We start from the raw sequence: 16,641 nt of genomic DNA on the forward strand, positions 1-16,641 counted from the left end.
AGGCCTAGAGCCACTGGAAAAGCATCTGGGATGGTTTGAGTAACTGGGTGGGGGCCTGGAAACTTGCTTTGACCGGTCGCCTGTCATTGCTGGTTCGCTGTTGCCCTCTGCTGGCAAAACTGTTGTCATCCCAGGAAACCACACATCTCCCGGAGTTCCTAGATTCCCTTTTATACTGGGGTGTCCAGGCCTTTCTTCATCAAATAGAGAAATGGAAGCTAGTGCTGAGGAATGGTAGTGACAAGAGGACATGTGGCAGATCCTCTGCCAAGAGAGACTGGATCTCACAACTAAGATGATGAATCTTAGTTTTAGTTTTTCATGCTCTGCTCACTGGCAGAGACCATGATCTCTCTCGGCTCTGTGTTGGGCCTAGTAAGGGGACCCAGACAGGACTACAACACCTCTCTACACTAGAAGGTCTCTCATCAAATGTGGGGTAACAAGAGGACACTATGGAGATAGACATCACTGTAATACAGAGCAGACTGTGACAACCGAGGCACATCTGATCAAAATCTTGTGGATATTTAATGCAAAGAAAGATTACACCTACCTTGCAGGGGTGGGCTGGAGAATGGTGAGGGTGAGTCTCCGTGAAATAGGTAGCATTTTAACTGGGGACTTGAAGGATAGATGAGATTTATTATCTAAGAAAAATCTCTTTATCATAAAAATAGTATATGTTCATTGCAAAAAGAAATTAAGCTCTGGCTAATGAAAGCATAAGAAGAAATGAAAGTCATTTGAAATCCCAACCCTCAGATATAATCAGGGTTACCATTTTGATCTATGAATTTGTTGTCACAAAGTTGGAAGTACACTGAAGGTACCATCTTGTATCCTGCTCTTTTCTGACTTTTATGGCATGAACATTTTCCCAATGTTACTGATTAGTTTTTGAAACTGTGCTATTTTATGGGGGAGTATTTCAACGTGTAAACGTGAGGATAGGATTCCCAAACAGTGTGAGCCAAGGCATATGGCTTGCACAGCACAAAGATTGTTCATTCTTTGCTAATTCATTTCAGAAATATTTTTTGGACACATGCGACTTTGGAGACACAATGTAAAGAACTGTGGAGTTTACAGTAGAGGAACGGAGGCAGACGTTAATTAGGTCATCATAGAAATAACTGTAAAATTGCATCTGGGGTAAGTACTGCGAAGGAGAAGTGTGTGGCGTTATGTAAGTGTACATTAGAAAGAACAGAAGTAGTCACAGAGGTCTGGACAAGCTTGCCTGAGTAAGGAGTAATTGAGCTCAGCACTATAGCTGTGAGATGAAGAACCTCAGGATGAAGCAGCATATGCAAAATCCCTTCAGTAGGAGTGGCCTTGGTGAATACAAGAAACCGAAAGATCAAGAGGAATGAGTGGAGACTGGGCCTGGGATGAAATTGAAGAAATAGGTAGGGCCCGACTATGGATGGTGTCTTAGACCGGGTGAAGAACTTCTGTCATTTCTTGTTAGACCTCTGGGGAACTGTTGAATGTTTGAAGCCAAAGTGAAGAGATGGGGTCAGATTTGTTTTTTTCAGTAGGTCCCCTTCATTGCAGTATGGTGGAGAGGTTATGAGGGAAAGAACAGATGTAGGTAACCTGGGTCTAGGTGACTAGTAGCTCAACCCTAGTAAGGAGGTGATTGAAATAGTCTAAGCAAGAGGTGAGGGAAGACTGGGTCAAGATGGTGAAGGTCAAGATGGAGATAAGTGGGTGGTGTTGAGAAATAATGTGAGAGTCAAATGTTTAGGACCCGGCAGGTGAGGTGAGGAAAAGAGAGAGTCCAGAATGACTCCCTCCTAAGTCTCTGGCTTGCATAAGTGGGTGGAAGGAGAGTTCTTTTCCAGGATAGGGAACTCTGGAAGAGGACAAGTTTTGAAAGGTACAGTGACGTGTGTTTTCTCAGGGGAAAGGTTTTCCAGAGAGAACAGTCCCAGGAGTGGTATATATCATCACATCAACTCCTTCCAGAAGTGGGTTTTACCACATTCTTATACCACACTGAAGGACCCTCTATTTGGAGGTGGATGGTACTGGAAAGAAAGCCAATACCATGACTAGGTTTTGTGTCTCTACCTTGTCTTTAAAGAGCACTGGGTATTATTCTGTATGTTGGTAAATTGAACACCAATAAAAATTAATTTATTAAAAATAAAAAATAAAAAAAATAAAGGCAGAGACATAACATCTAGTCCAAAGGGTTGTTGTGAGGATTAATAGGGTCATCAACATCCAAGGACTTTGTAAATCTCCACAATATGTTACTGTTACTCCCACCCCTATATTTGTTGTGGATATTGTTGCCAACCCAACTTCAATTATGTTAATATTGGGAATATGAATTCAACGTTATTTCCATGAGTTATTTGGGGAAAAAAGGTGTGATTGAAGTCTAAATAAATACGTATACCACCCAGGAGCTAGAGATGTGGCCCCAAACTATTTATAAACCTGTGTGTTTACTTGAATTCAGACTTTCCCGACATGTGAATTATGCAGAATCTGTGTCACAGCAGAGCACTCTGTGTTCCTAAAAAGAATTCTCTTTTTTTCCCAAATCCTTTACCTTTTAAAATAAATCTCATTATGGAGTGCTGACATTTTCAGTAAAACCATTCAACCAAAAGCTGTGGTTTTTTTAGACTAAAACCAAGTCTGGTTTATTAGGCAGCAGCTTTTAACTTGCTGCTAAGTAGATGCAAGCTATTTAGAGAAATTTATGTAGATATCTGATAAGACATTTCAGAGTCCCCGTCTCTTTCTGACTAAGACTGAGAGTGTTAAACAGATTATCTAGAATTCTTTCCTTTTCTCAGTGGATCAGGAGTTGAGTATGGCAGCGTTGGAGTGGATGAACACCGTAGAACCAGGATTTAAACATCTCTCAGACTCTACACCACTGACTCTACTATCTTATTCTAGTTGACTACTTCGGGTGTGATTTTCTTCAAAGAGTTGTGGGGATGTAGAGCTAATACATATACCACATCATGACCACCATACAATAGGGCCTCCATCAAGGATCCCAACCTTCTTATTTTTCCATTTTCTGCTTCTCTCTTCTCTTTCACCCATTTTTTTTCTCTCTTTCATATGTCCTCCTATTCTTGCACTGATTTAAGTCCTGGCTGTCTGATTTAAGTCTTGCCTGTCTGTGTTTAGATTATGCTACACTGAGGAATGGTATATATTTGGGTTGCCCAAAATTCCTTAGTGGATTAGGTCTCTGCCAGTGATAATAACAGCTGATTTGTAGAGCACTGATAGAGAATAATTTCCTTTAATCCTCTCCCCAAATTTAGGAGATGTGCTAGTATTGTCTCCATTTCACAAAAAAGGAGCATGAGCCAAAGGCAGTTTATAGATTTAGTAGGTTATAGAACTGGAAGTTTTCACTCCTGCCCTCATCCAGCCCAATAACCTCCAAAATTTTTGATTAGCACTCATTTATTCACTCAACAGATATTTATTTAGTGTAGGCTATTTGACAGGAGCTGTGTAGAATGAGTAACCCAACAGACACAGTTTCTGCCTTCATGGAACACACACACACACGCACACTCAAACACACACAATGCTGAGCTTGCAATGACTGTCATTGTCCTTCCCTCTGTATTTTTGGTGTCCGTCCTTATCAGTCAGTGTCTACATGGTACTTACTTCTAAATATTTTACATATCATTCCTTCTTACAAAAAGCAATAGGTCCACAAAAAGAGAAGGATCAGGATGCTTTCAAAGAACATGATAGAGGGCCAAGTGTATATAGAAGCTGAAAAAATCCTCTTTAAATGAGGCATTTGAACTATGATTTGGACATTTAGGGTTCTTAGCCTGCTATGAGATAATGCTGTAGTCCATAGGTAACTTGGATTTTTTCCTAAGATTAGAGAGATGCTATTTAATAAAATAAACAGGGGAATGATGTCATTCTGTTTGTATTTTTAAAATAGAACTGTGGTTACTATGTGAGAATGAATGGGAATGGGATACCCATTCTATCTTTATATTAGACTGATTCTGTGTATTGAGGATTAAGGTATGGATCAGTCACAGATCATCCTCTTCAAGTCTCTTAGGGAAAACAAATCATGTACTGAAATAATTCTAATAAAAGTCATGAGTACTATATCCTAAAGGCTATAGGAGATAGACAACAAAAGTGCCATGGGTGAGAGGATTTACAGACCACACTCACTTTTCTCTAATCAGACACCACTGTTTGGATTTCTTCTTGTTTTCTCTGGTGGAGATTCTGTTGGAGTCAGAATTTTCCATGCATACACTGAAAGGCTTTCAAGGCCAAATCAAATCAATTTAGCAAACCCTTATCTAGTGTCTACTTTGTCTTTGTCTCATAAGAATACTACTTCACTTGTTTGTGTTTCTACCACAAGGAAATGATAGGATGGGCAGATATAGTGATGGCTTTGGGGGTCAATGCATCTGTGTTTGTCTCCATTCTATCCCCACTCAGCAACACAACTTTTGGGGATTAGAATTAACTAGTACGTAGTGAGTAAAGTTTATGGTAAGAATTGGGGTAGAAAAAATAGATGTTTTGGTGTCCTTGGAACAAGATGAAGTTTTTCTAGTGAACAGGGAACATGTGATGGAACAGAAATCAGGTGACTGCCAAGATGATAAAAACTTGTCATTCCCCTCATGGATCACTTCATGGGTACTCATCTCTGCAATAACTTTTTCTGTAATCTTCCATCTTCCTTCCTCCCTTGATCATAGGGCTGGACTGAGAGAAAGAGAGAGAGGATGGCATTAGATATTGGTCAACCCCTCTTCTGAGGTGATCAAACCTCCCTATTTTCTGTGTTAGTAGAGATGTTTTCAGTGAGTGCCATAATCTTTAACTTGGAAAGACCCTGCCATTAACCATTTTTCTCCATGATGATTCCTACAGAATAGACCACTGGAACAATGAGAAGGAGAGGATTTTGCTGGTCACAGACAAGACTCTCTGGATCTGTAAATATGACTTTATCATGCTCAGCTGTGTGCAGTTGCAACGGATTCCCCTGAGCTCTGTCTACCGAATCTGCCTGGGCAAGTTTGCCTTCCCCGGGATATCACTGGACAAGTGAGTGTGATGCCTTAGATTTGGAAAAGTGGTTCAATGGGGGCATGCCATGTAGGGAAGTCAATCACAAAGTTCAGTTTAGTATGGTAAGCTGGGTGGACCCAGGGGAGAAAAGTGAACTCCATGGTTGAATTAATCAATTATTGCGTTTCTACTTTACATCAGACACCAGAGATACGACTTTAAGTAAATTTGTGCTTTAATATGAGAACATGAGAAAAAAGATGGTTGAGTGTAAGGTGGAAAGAGCTGGAGGAGCGTGGAGGAAAGATCCTCAATTTAATTTGTGTGGCAGAGAATCAGAAAGGCTTTCCTGGAGAAGGACTTGAACCTATATTTGACGTTGGGTAGGAGTAGCCAAAGAACACAAGTTTAACATTCCAAGCTGAAAGAAGAGCACAGCCAAAGGAGTGGAGGTGAGAAAAAGTGTAATGCCCTTGGAAATTGAAATTATTCTGTAAAGATGAATGGACAAGAATCTATGATGGTTAGTTAATAGCTCTTATTAAAAGAAGTCTCTTTGAGGTCTTCCCTGGAAGCTTAGTGGAGATGACATCAGCTATCTCAGAGATGTTGACATTCACCAAGATACCTGGTGAGATCTACAGGGAAGGGTTGCTGAACTAAGCTCTTATTATGGTCTTGGAAGGAACTGTCTTTACTAAATATTTTAGATCTAAGACAGAAGGAGAGCAGTCTTCCTCTGAGCCTTTGAATATGAGCTTCTCCCATTGAATGGTGAACTCCTTGAGGGCAAATACATTTTTTGTTTATTTAGTTTTATTTTATAAACACCTGGCCTTGGGCCTGGCACATACTAAGAGCAGAAACATCTTTCCACAATGTTGAAAAAAGCAAAGTTCAAGCAAGTGGTTGGTTTCTTTACAAAAAAGCAAACCATATTAAAAATCTGTTTTTAAATTTACTTTCCATGGATGCAAGATGCGACAAATTGATTTTGTTTGCCGACTTTTTGAAATGGTGGATTTTCAATAACACAAGCAATTGTAAACATATTTTTAAACATCGTAAAATGTTTCTTTTCAGGAAATCTCTCTCCCACCCTAGACTCTCAGTTCTCAAGCAGTATCTCTTTAGGGTAATAGTCAATAATTACATGTTGTTGTTTTAAAGTAATAGTCTACAAATATACAAGAATCTAAAGTCTTTATATGTATTTATGTCTGTTTATACATATTTATAACTATGTATCTACACATGCATATTTATCATAAAGTATTTTACCCAGTGAGAACATATGTCATAAACTGCTCTGCCTCAAGATATTTTACCCAATGATAAACCTTGGAGATTTTATTATATAATCATCTATAGATCAGCCTCAGTCTTTTTAATGATGCAGAATATTTTATTTGAAAGCTAATCTATTTATCCAGACTCTCATTAATGGATATTTATTTTTACTTTTGCTACTACAAACAATATTGCTATAAGTATTCTTGTATATGGTACTTGGCACAGAAGTAAAAATGTATCTATAATGTAGATTTCTGTAATTGGAATTATTAGGACAAAAGTCATATGAATTTCAACTCATAGATATTGCCAGATTGCCTTCAACAAAGGTGACACCAATTAACTCTCTATATATTATTATAAACATATTATATTATAGAGTATATTTTTTGGGCTTTATACAAAGTATATGAATATCTTTTTCCATATACCTTCACCAACATTGCACATTATGAATCTTTTTTTTTACTTTGCCAGTGAGATAAAGAAAACATCTCATTTTTGTTTTAATCTCCATTGCTAGAACTTGAAGGAAGCTGAGGATGTTTTTCTTATGTTAGAAAGCCATTTTATTTATTTTTCTGTGAACTGCCTATTTATGACCATGACCCATTTTTTTTTTCTTATTGGGATATTGATTTTTTTCTTATTGATTTCTAAGAGCTTGTTCTAAATGTTTTTTTTTAATTTTTATTTATTTATGATAGTCACACACACAGAGAAAGAGAGGCAGAGACACAGGCAGAGGGAGAAGCAGGTTCCATGCACCGGGAGCCGGACGTGGGATCCGATCCCGGGTCTCCAGGATCGTGCCCTGGGCCAAAGGCAGGCGCCAAACCGCTGCGCCACCCAGGGATCCCTATTTTTACAAATATTTTCTCAGTTTGTCATATCTCTAACTTTATAATGCTATTTCTTTTTTACTTTTTTTTTAATTTTAGTTTGTCAAATTTATCAGTCTTTCAAATAAACTTTTTAAATTTATTTCTTTTTGAGGAAGGCTTTCTCCACATTGAAATTATAAAATATATTCCCAGTTTTCTAGTGTTTTTATGATTTTATTTTTTAGATAGTTAAATTTGCATTTCATCTAGAATTTACCTTAAGTGAGGAAAAAGATATGCAATCAGCTTTATTTTTTACCAAAATGGCAGGTCAAATTTCTCAGAATCATTTATTCAATACTCCATCTTTTTCTCTTTATATATATCTTTTACCATGTGTATTTGTCTTTATTTCTGGAATCACCATTCCATTTATCTGTTCATTAAAGTACAAAGTGGTTTCCATTATTATAATATTTTATTTTGTTTTAATATCTGATAGAGTTAATACTCCATTCTTTTTAAGAATTTTTAAAGAATTTATGTTTATTTATGCATATTTATTTTTCTGTCAGCTTGCTTAATTAAAAAATCCTATTTTTTTAATCCTATTTTTTATTAGGATTCTTAAACATTAAATCAACCTTGCATCCTTAAGATAAATTCTTTTAGTCATGATGTTTTGTTCTTTTTAGACATTGTTGAGTATGATGTGCTAATATTTTATTAAGGAGTTTTGTGTCTGTGTTCCTGAGAGATATTGGTCTATTATTTCACATTTGCAATGTCTTCACCGGGTTTTGGTATTTGGGTTATGCTGGCCTCATAAATTTAGTTGGAGAGTGTTCCCTCCTCATTTTCTGAAAGATTTTGTATATGAGTGGTGTCATCTCTTCCTTGAATGTTTGATAGAATGAATTTACAGAATAAATCTTCTGGGCTGGAGATTTCTTTGTGAGATAGTTTTTGATAACAAAGTTAATTTGTTTTATAAAATTACTTCATAATTCTTTGATTTTGTGTTAATTTTGGCACATTGTATTTTTCAAGGCATTTGTTACATCTATTTATATTGTTGTATTTGAAAGTGTAAATTTGTTCATAATATTCCATTATTACCCCATTAATATCTATAAGATAGTTAGTGATACCCCTTTTCTTTCCTGATTTTGTTTCTCGTGTTTTTTTTTTAACCAGAACACGATTTTCACTTCACTAATTTTCACTATCATCTGAAGTTTATGTTGTTGATTTCTGTTCTTTAATTTTTTTTCCATTCTCCTACTTACTTTTGCTTTACTTTTTCTCTTTTTTTAACTTCTGAATTTGAAACCCAAGGGCATCAACTTTAGGCATTTCTTCTTTTCTGATACAAATATTTAAAGCTATAAATTTTCTTCTTAGGACTGTCTTTACTGCATCTCATAGATTTGGATATGTTGTGCTTGTATTATCATTCAGCAAGAGGTAGTCTTTAATTTTTCTTGTGATTTCATCTTTGAAAACTTTAGAATTTGTGTTGGCTAATTTCCTTGTGATTTCAACTTTGAATCCTTTAGAATTTGTATTAGCTAATTTCCAAATATTTGAAGGTTTCTTGAGATTTTAATATTATTTAATTTTAATTTAGAGAACATACAGGCTTAATTTTAATCTTTGTAAATATATTGAGAGTTGTTTTACTGACTGGATGATAGTACTCTTTGTGAATGTATCATGTTCAGTGGAAAAAAAAATTGTATGCAGTTTTTTATATCAGTTTGTTATATTTGACAATATTCTTTAGGTTATCTGTATTTTTACTGATTTTTTTCTAACAATTTTGGTTATTGAGAAATGAATGTTAAAATCTACTATCATTGTGGGGTTTTCTTGTTGCATCTAATTTCATTATTCTTTGGTTCATGTATTTGAGGGTCTGTTATTATGTACATATACATTTGTGATTAATATGTCTTCCTGAAAAGCTGAGCTTTTTTTCATTATGAGATGTTTGTTCTTCTTAATCTCTAGCAACATTCTATGTTTTGAAATTTATTTTTATATTCAATATTATTATATCCACTCTATCATTTTTATACTTAATTTTTTGCACAGTAAATATTTTTTAATCCATTTACATGTCTTTGTATTCAAACTAAATTTCTTAAGGAGATCACATAATTGAGTCCTAGTTTTAATCCATTCTGATAATCTCTGCCTTTTAATTGGAGTGTTTAGTCCCTTTACATTTTATATAATTTTAATTTGATTGAAGTTGATTCCACCTATTCTTTGTTTTCTGTTTCCCCTTTCTAGTTTTTGTTCTCTTTTCAACCTTCTTTTTAATTATTTAGATATTTTTCATAATCTAATTTTAATATTTCTGTTGGCTCTTGAGCTGTAACATTTTATGTAATTTTATAGTTGCTTTAGGCAGCGTTTCTCAACATCAGCACTATTTACATTTTGGGCAGGACAATTGTTTGGTGTGGGAAGCTGTTCTGTGCATTGTAGGATGTTTAGCAGCAACTCTGGCTTATACCCACTAGATGCCAGTAGCACCCTACTTCTGTTATGACAATCAAAAAATGTCCCCCAGACATTGCCAAATGTACCCTAATGGCAAAATCACTCCGTACTGAGAACTATTGCTGAAGGATTTATAAGTATTTAACTTTTCACAGTCTACTCAGAGTTAACACTGTAATGCTACACTTCAAACATAGAAACCTTGTAAACATATTGTTCTAGGAATGTAAATGTTAGATATGGTATGATAAAGTCAGTGTGGCCACAAGAGAAAATGAGAAGGAGGCTTAAAAGAAAGAAGTTTATTATACTCACAGATCCAAGATAGGGGGTCACTATGTGCTATATAGGGCCACAGGGGAAGTCACCAGTGTTGGTTAGGAGGGTGAAAGAGCAGGAGCTGCAAGAGAACTTAGACCATGGCCTTTACTGGAGTTTCCACAGGAAAAGCAAGGCATTACATTACATCAATGTGAGTTTAGCTAGTTTTAATAATTTGGGTGGACTTTAAGCCACAAGAGTAATCCATTGTTTCTCACTACCTGGCCCTGGGTTCATGAAGGCAGAAAAATACTGCCTCATGGGGTGTATGGACCAGATAGAAGAGGTATGACCCTGAGTTGTTTTATGTTCATATCAATGGTATGTTGGAGTTGGACTCTTTGCCATCTCTAAGAATTGACTAATCCCAAGAAGGGCAGTCTCTCCCCAGACAGAAAAGCTTCTTTAATATGTCAAAACATCATAATATACATTAAATATATACCTACCTACCTACCTACCTATCTATATACATACATAATATACATGTGGCACACCTCCTCTTCACTGACCTTTCCTCTTGCAGTTGTCATGCATATTCCTTTTATGTGCATTTAAACCCCATATGATGACATTATAAACTTTGCTTCAAAAAGTTATATGTGGGGCACATAGGTGGCTCAGTCAGTTACGTATCTGCCTTCGGCTCAGGTCATGATCTCAGGACCCTGGGATCTAGCCCTGTGTCAGGCTCCCTGCTCAGTGGGGAGTCTGCTTTTCCCTCTCCCTCTGCTCCTCCCCCCAACTTATACTCTCTCTTGCCTCTCAAAGAAATAAATAACATCTTTTAAAAAGAAGAATTATATGTATTTCAAAGAAGCTACAATATATAATTGTATTTTGTATTTAAACAGATGTTTTCATTTCTGATACTCTTCATTTGTTCCAGAAGATTTAGAGGGAGGAGAAATAGGCTCCATGCAGGGAGAGGGAGGAGAAATAGATTCCATGCAGGGAGCCCAATGTGGGACTTGATCCCAGGATGCTGGGATCACTCCCTGAGCCTAAGGCAAATGCTCAGTACTGAACCACCTAGGCATCCCTGGTGATATATATTTTTAAAACATCTTTATTTAGCCCTCATTCTTCTTCTTTTTTTAAGATTTTATTTATTTATTTGAGAGAGTGACAGCAAGCATGAACAAGGTGGTGGGGGGATGGGCAGAGGGAGAGGGAGAAGCAGACTCCCCTCTGAGCAGGGAGCTGATGCGGGGCTTGATCCCAGGACCCTGGGATCATGACTTGAGCCGAAGACAGATGCTTAACCACCTGAGCTACCCAGGCACCCCTAGCCCTCATTCTTGAAGAATAATTTTTCTAATCAGAGAATTCTGACTTGGCATTTTTTTTCTTTCAGTACTCACAAGACGTTGTTCCACTGCCTTCTAGCCTCCATAATTTCTGAAGAGAAGTTCACAGTTATATGAACTGTGTATTCTCTATCTGCTTTCACATGTTACCTTTATCTTTAGTTTTCAGAAGTTTGACTGTGATGTGCTTGGGTGTGTCTGTGCACACGTGTATGTTTGTTTAATCTTGTTTGGCATTCCCTGAGCTTCTTGCATTTAAAATGTATGTCTTTCAACAAATTTGGAAAATTTGGGGTAACTTTTTAAAACGTTTTTATCCTATTGTCTGTGATTTTTTTTCTTCTTCTTTCAATTATATGTATAATAGAAATTTTCGATTATCCACAGATATCTGAGTCTCTATTTTTTTTCCAGTCTCTTCTCTATCTCATCTTCAGACTGGTAATTTCTACTGATGCAACCTCACATTTACTGACATTTCCCTTTGTCATTCCATTCTGCTATTGTCTATCAAGTATTTTTTTATTTCAATTGTTCTTTCTGTTTTAAAACATCTGTTTATTTCTCTTTTATATTTTCCATTTCTCTTAAAAGAGTTCATATATTTTCATATATTTCATTTCTTTACGGGTATATTTTTCTTTATCTGACTTAGCATAAGTAGAGTAATTAAAGTTCTTCCTGATAATTCCAACTTTGGAATTTCAAAATTTCAATAACTTTCAAATTCAGTCCTCCTGGCATTGGGGAAACTTCCTTAATATACTCTCTAAAGCCATAAGTAGAATTTTTATGGGGAAGAAGATGGGTTTTGGATTTTTTTTTTTGGTATTTTGTGCAGAATTTCTAGTTATCTTCAGAAGAGCTAGTATGCTAGGCATTTATGTCTAGATACTGAATTTCTATAAATGCTTTTATAGAAAGCATCTTTGTAAATATGTATATTTTTCTCCTTAGAGCTAATTAATATCATGAGTTAGGTCATACATTTCTTAATATTGAAACATTTTTGTATATTCAAGGCATAAATTCACTTGTAATAAGTATATTATAATTTAATATTCCATTGAATATTCATTGCAAGTCTTGGAAGTGTTTTTTGTGGGGGACCTGGGTGGCTCAGTGATTGAGCATCTGCCTTTGGCTCAGGTCATGATTCAAGGGTGCTGGGATCAAGCCCTGCATTGAAATCTCTGCTTAGCAGGGAGCCTACTACTTCCTCTCCCTCTGCCTGCTGCAATGCCTACTTGTGCTCTTTCTCTCTGTCAAATAAATAAATAAATAAAATCTTTTTAAAAACCCAAAAATGTAAGTCTCTTTGTTTTTCATGTGTTTTTATATATAGCATGTAATTGAATTTTACTTTGTGATCCAACATGGAGATCTTTTCTTTAAACTGGTAAGATGAACCCATTTTCATAAAGTGATACAACAGTGATGATCTTTGTTCTGCCTTCTTAATTTTTGTATTATTATATTATTCTAAATATATTACCATATTTTCTGAGTTTCCTTTGCTTTTCATTGAGTATATTTTTTCTTTTTTAAAAATATTTATTTATTTGAGAGAGAGAGAAAGAGAGACAGAGAGCGGGCATGAGAAGGGGAAGGGACATAGGAGGAGGGAGAGGGAGAGAGAAAGAATCCCAAGCAAGCTCCATGCTGAGCACAGAGCCTGTCACAGGGCTCAATCTTTTGACCCTGAGATCATGACCTGAGCTGAAACCAAGAGTTGGATGCTTAACCATATGAGCCACCTAGTTGCCCCAAGTGTATTTTCAACAAGAAGGTTTATAGTCTATCTTTTTCAACCAATGACTATAAGTGTAATTTATCACAATATTTTTATTCTAGCCTTTTTGACTATTATCTATTGACCTCCTAATACAATACATTCACATTAACAAAGAACCCATTTCTTTCATCTTCTTTTTGTACTTCTCCATCATTTGTTTAAAAAGATGCTTATACCAAAAAAAATGCTTATACCAATCATTTTTAGTTACTTACTTAATATATTTCCACTTGATGTGTTATCTTAAATAGTGTATATGGAACTTCCATTTTGAAAGATAAGAAATCTGCACGTTCATACTATTCCCACATTCTCTAATCTTTCATCTCCCTTCTTTCATTAGTTTTACCAGACAAATTTCATTTTTATGGCATATTTTATTTTATTTCCCACGAGGCACCCAATTATTACCACAGAGAGTTGATGTAATTCCAGCCCTCCTAATTAACTTGTGTGGCTTTCTCCAGATTTGCATTCTGGGGTTAGGGAGAGAAAGCCTGTGCCAGCAGCTGGAATGTTGGTAAATGTAAAGGTCCTTCCCAGGCTCCAGGAAATAGGAACACAGTGAGAGGAAGGGGTGGTGTTCTAAATTCTGTTCAGTTTTCTAACAAACCTCCATAGTAGATTTCTGGACTAGGAATGGGGGCCTTGGTTTCAGCCCCAATTTTGCAGCTGTTAACTTTGTTTCCTCATCTCTCAAAAGGTGACATTAATCATCATTCTGCTTCATTAATAGTCTTATTGTAAGCTTCTAATGAGATAGCTTGAAAGCATTTTGTAATATGCCTCATAGATATCAGCTGTTAACAAGTTCTGATTTTTCTCCCAGATAAAAGCTTTTGTTAACCCCGAACTAAGAAAGTTGATTTGATTGCTGTCTTTGTTTCCAAGTCAGTTGGCCCTCCTTGGTTGGGCATTAAGTCACCATTATAAGGTCAGAGGTCAGGCAGCAGCAAACAGAGAAGAAAGAAGAGGCAAGGGAAAATCAGCTGCTGAATAATCACAAGCTAATTCCAGAGGGAAGCTTAGACAGAGCAAATTCCCTTGTGATAAGAAAATGAAGTGATTTAACATTAGCATCCTCTGGCTGTAGGTGGTAATGTTGACCTTGTTTACCAAGAGCTTTTACCTCTACTATGCCATTTGACCTTCAACCCCCAAGAATAAATAGGGCTGAGTGCATACATTTTAGAGATGAGACAAAACAAAAGAGGTTCAGGGATTGAGGCACCATCAGCTATTTAATATCAGAGCTGGGTTCCAATACCAATTTCTTCCAACTCCCTGCCCAGTGTTTTTTTTTTTTTTTTTTTTTTGGATCGATAATATTTTATTGGCTTCTTTCTCTCTCTGCCCTCCTTCTCCCTTCCCTTCCTACCCATGCCCTTGCTTTACTTTCCTCTCTCTCTCTCTCTCTCTCTCTCTCTCTCTCTCTCTACTTCTGTGTTTTTTCATCCTGTCTCTTCTCTTTTGCTCCTCTCTACCCCTCTGGGTGAAGATAATCTCTCCTGTGAATGAAGCCCTGCTCCTCTTAAGAAGCCACAAAGTGGACTATTGGAACTTAGCAGAACATGTGCCAGCAAATCCCACATACTGTTGCTTACAAAACAAAGTTGTTTTGTTTTATTCACTGCTTGCTTTTTGGCTTCTTATGAAGGAGAGAGTAATGGCAAGAGACAACTAGAGGTTGTGGATCAGGTATTTGTGAGATGATAGCCAGTTCTCTTTGGATCAGAGCATTAGCCAGAGTCAAAAGCAGGAAAGGGTAAAAGGTCTGGTTTATCCTCTAGGGGCAACTAGTTGCTACTACATAGCATTTGTTATTATTTCTTATCTGAGACAGGACCCCTGCACCTATTCCTATCATAATTGGATTTATTTTCAGATTTTAATTAACAATCCATTTTCATAACCCTGTAGTGTCTGTAATCTTTCAGAAAAGTAGAGGAGAGAAGCACCTGGGTGGCTCAGTCAGTTAAGCATCCAACTCTTGATTTTGGCTCAGGTCATGATCTAAGGGTTGTGAGATCGAGCCCCATGTCAGGCTCTGCACACAGCCAGGAATCTGCTTGAAGATTTCTCTCTCCTTCTCCCTCTGCTCCTACCTCTTACCTCTCTTTCTCTCTCTCTTTCTCAAATAAACAAATAAATCTTTAAAAATGTGGAGGAGAAAGACTAGGCTTTTGTGAGATTAGCCATAGGTTAAAGCTATGACTAGTCTTAACCACATTGATTTTTTTTTTTACTGTTCAAATTTGGAAAATGCACTTGAATTCAATTAAAACTGGCTTTCTATTTCTAATCTATAAAATGTCAATAATAAAAATCCTTACCAGGCCTAACTCATAGGTCATTATCAATTTAAATGATGAATGTGAGAGTGTTTTGTAATTTGAAATCTGCTAAAATAAAATAAGTTGTCACAGAATTCCAGAAATCCATACTTACTTGTTAACTCTCCCATTTTTTTTAATATGCCCACAAGAGCTAATGATGAAGAACTTGTGACTTTAAGTGGTCAAGTGACTTGTCTGTAATCACGTAAATAGTGGTGGGGCTGGATACTTGAGGTCCTCTGATTTCAAATCCTCCCTTTGTGAAGCATCTGTTTCCTACTAGTTTTCAAATGCGTTGTCATTTTTGAGGATAAATGAGCCCCATTTCTTTGCCTCTGTTCTTGTCTGAACTCTGTCATGGGGAGGTAAAGTACAATCTAGAGCTTAGAGAGCAGATTCTGAAGCCAGGCTACCTGAGGAACTGATCCTAGATCTGCTTATGAGTGACATAGGGCAAGTCCCACAATAGCCTCTGTCCCCTCATTTGTTTCCCCTTAAACGGAAGAGAGTAATAGTATCTATCTCATTGGTATATGTTGAGAATTAAATGAGATACTACGTTTAAAATGCTCAGAAAAATATCTGATATTAGTGAGCACTCTGGCTTGTAGGTAGGGTAGAAGCAAACCTATTGCTTCTCTAGTAGGTTTGGTAGAAGGATACTAGTTTAGGATTCAGAGATCTGGGTCCTGATCTAATTTCCCTATATGTCTCCTCCCTTTACGGAGTCCCATTTTCCTCATTGATAAAATCTAGAAGGGTTTTTTGTTTTGTTTTGGTTTGGTTTGGTTTTGGAGTTTTGTTTTGTTTTTTATTTGTTTGTGTTTTTGATGTTGAAATTCTCTGCTTCTGCAGTGCTCTGTCAATATAGCGAGTTTTCGAAAGTCATTCATTTTGGAAGGCCGATGACTTTACCTAATCAATTACTCTTGTGAAAAATGTCTCTAAAGAGGTTTTGTGCTGGAAAATATTGTTGCTGTCACACTGATATGCCAACAAAAGCTGAGCAGGAAGGTCATGCCAAGAAATATCTTCCTGCAAGAGTAGGCATCACACATTTATCTCTCAGGGCTGTTTAAAATTTGCATTCGGCATAATATAAGGGCTAGGCCGTGCTGCAGAAGGGAGGCTTGGGAAATCTCCTGCGGAGGTCACCGCCACTATCCTGTCTGTAGAGATTCTTGTGGAAG

At 36.6% G+C, this 16,641-nt stretch overlaps 1 protein-coding gene across 4 annotated transcripts in view; it reads left to right on the plus strand.

The window, feature by feature from the left end:
- TPRG1 (tumor protein p63 regulated 1) overlaps positions 1–16,641 on the plus strand; it is a 223,855-nt gene that overhangs the window by 131,908 nt on the left and 75,306 nt on the right. For all 4 annotated transcript variants that reach the window (XM_055308250.1, XM_055308251.1, XM_055308252.1 and 1 more), the window contains one exon: positions 4,921–5,097. In XM_055308250.1, coding sequence (XP_055164225.1) covers positions 4,921–5,097 — 177 coding nt within the window. The remainder of the gene's footprint in view (positions 1–4,920; positions 5,098–16,641) is intronic.

Source organism: Nyctereutes procyonoides, unplaced genomic scaffold (genome assembly GCF_905146905.1).
Source record: "Nyctereutes procyonoides isolate TBG_1078 unplaced genomic scaffold, NYPRO_anot_genome, whole genome shotgun sequence".
NCBI lineage: Eukaryota > Metazoa > Chordata > Mammalia > Carnivora > Canidae > Nyctereutes > Nyctereutes procyonoides.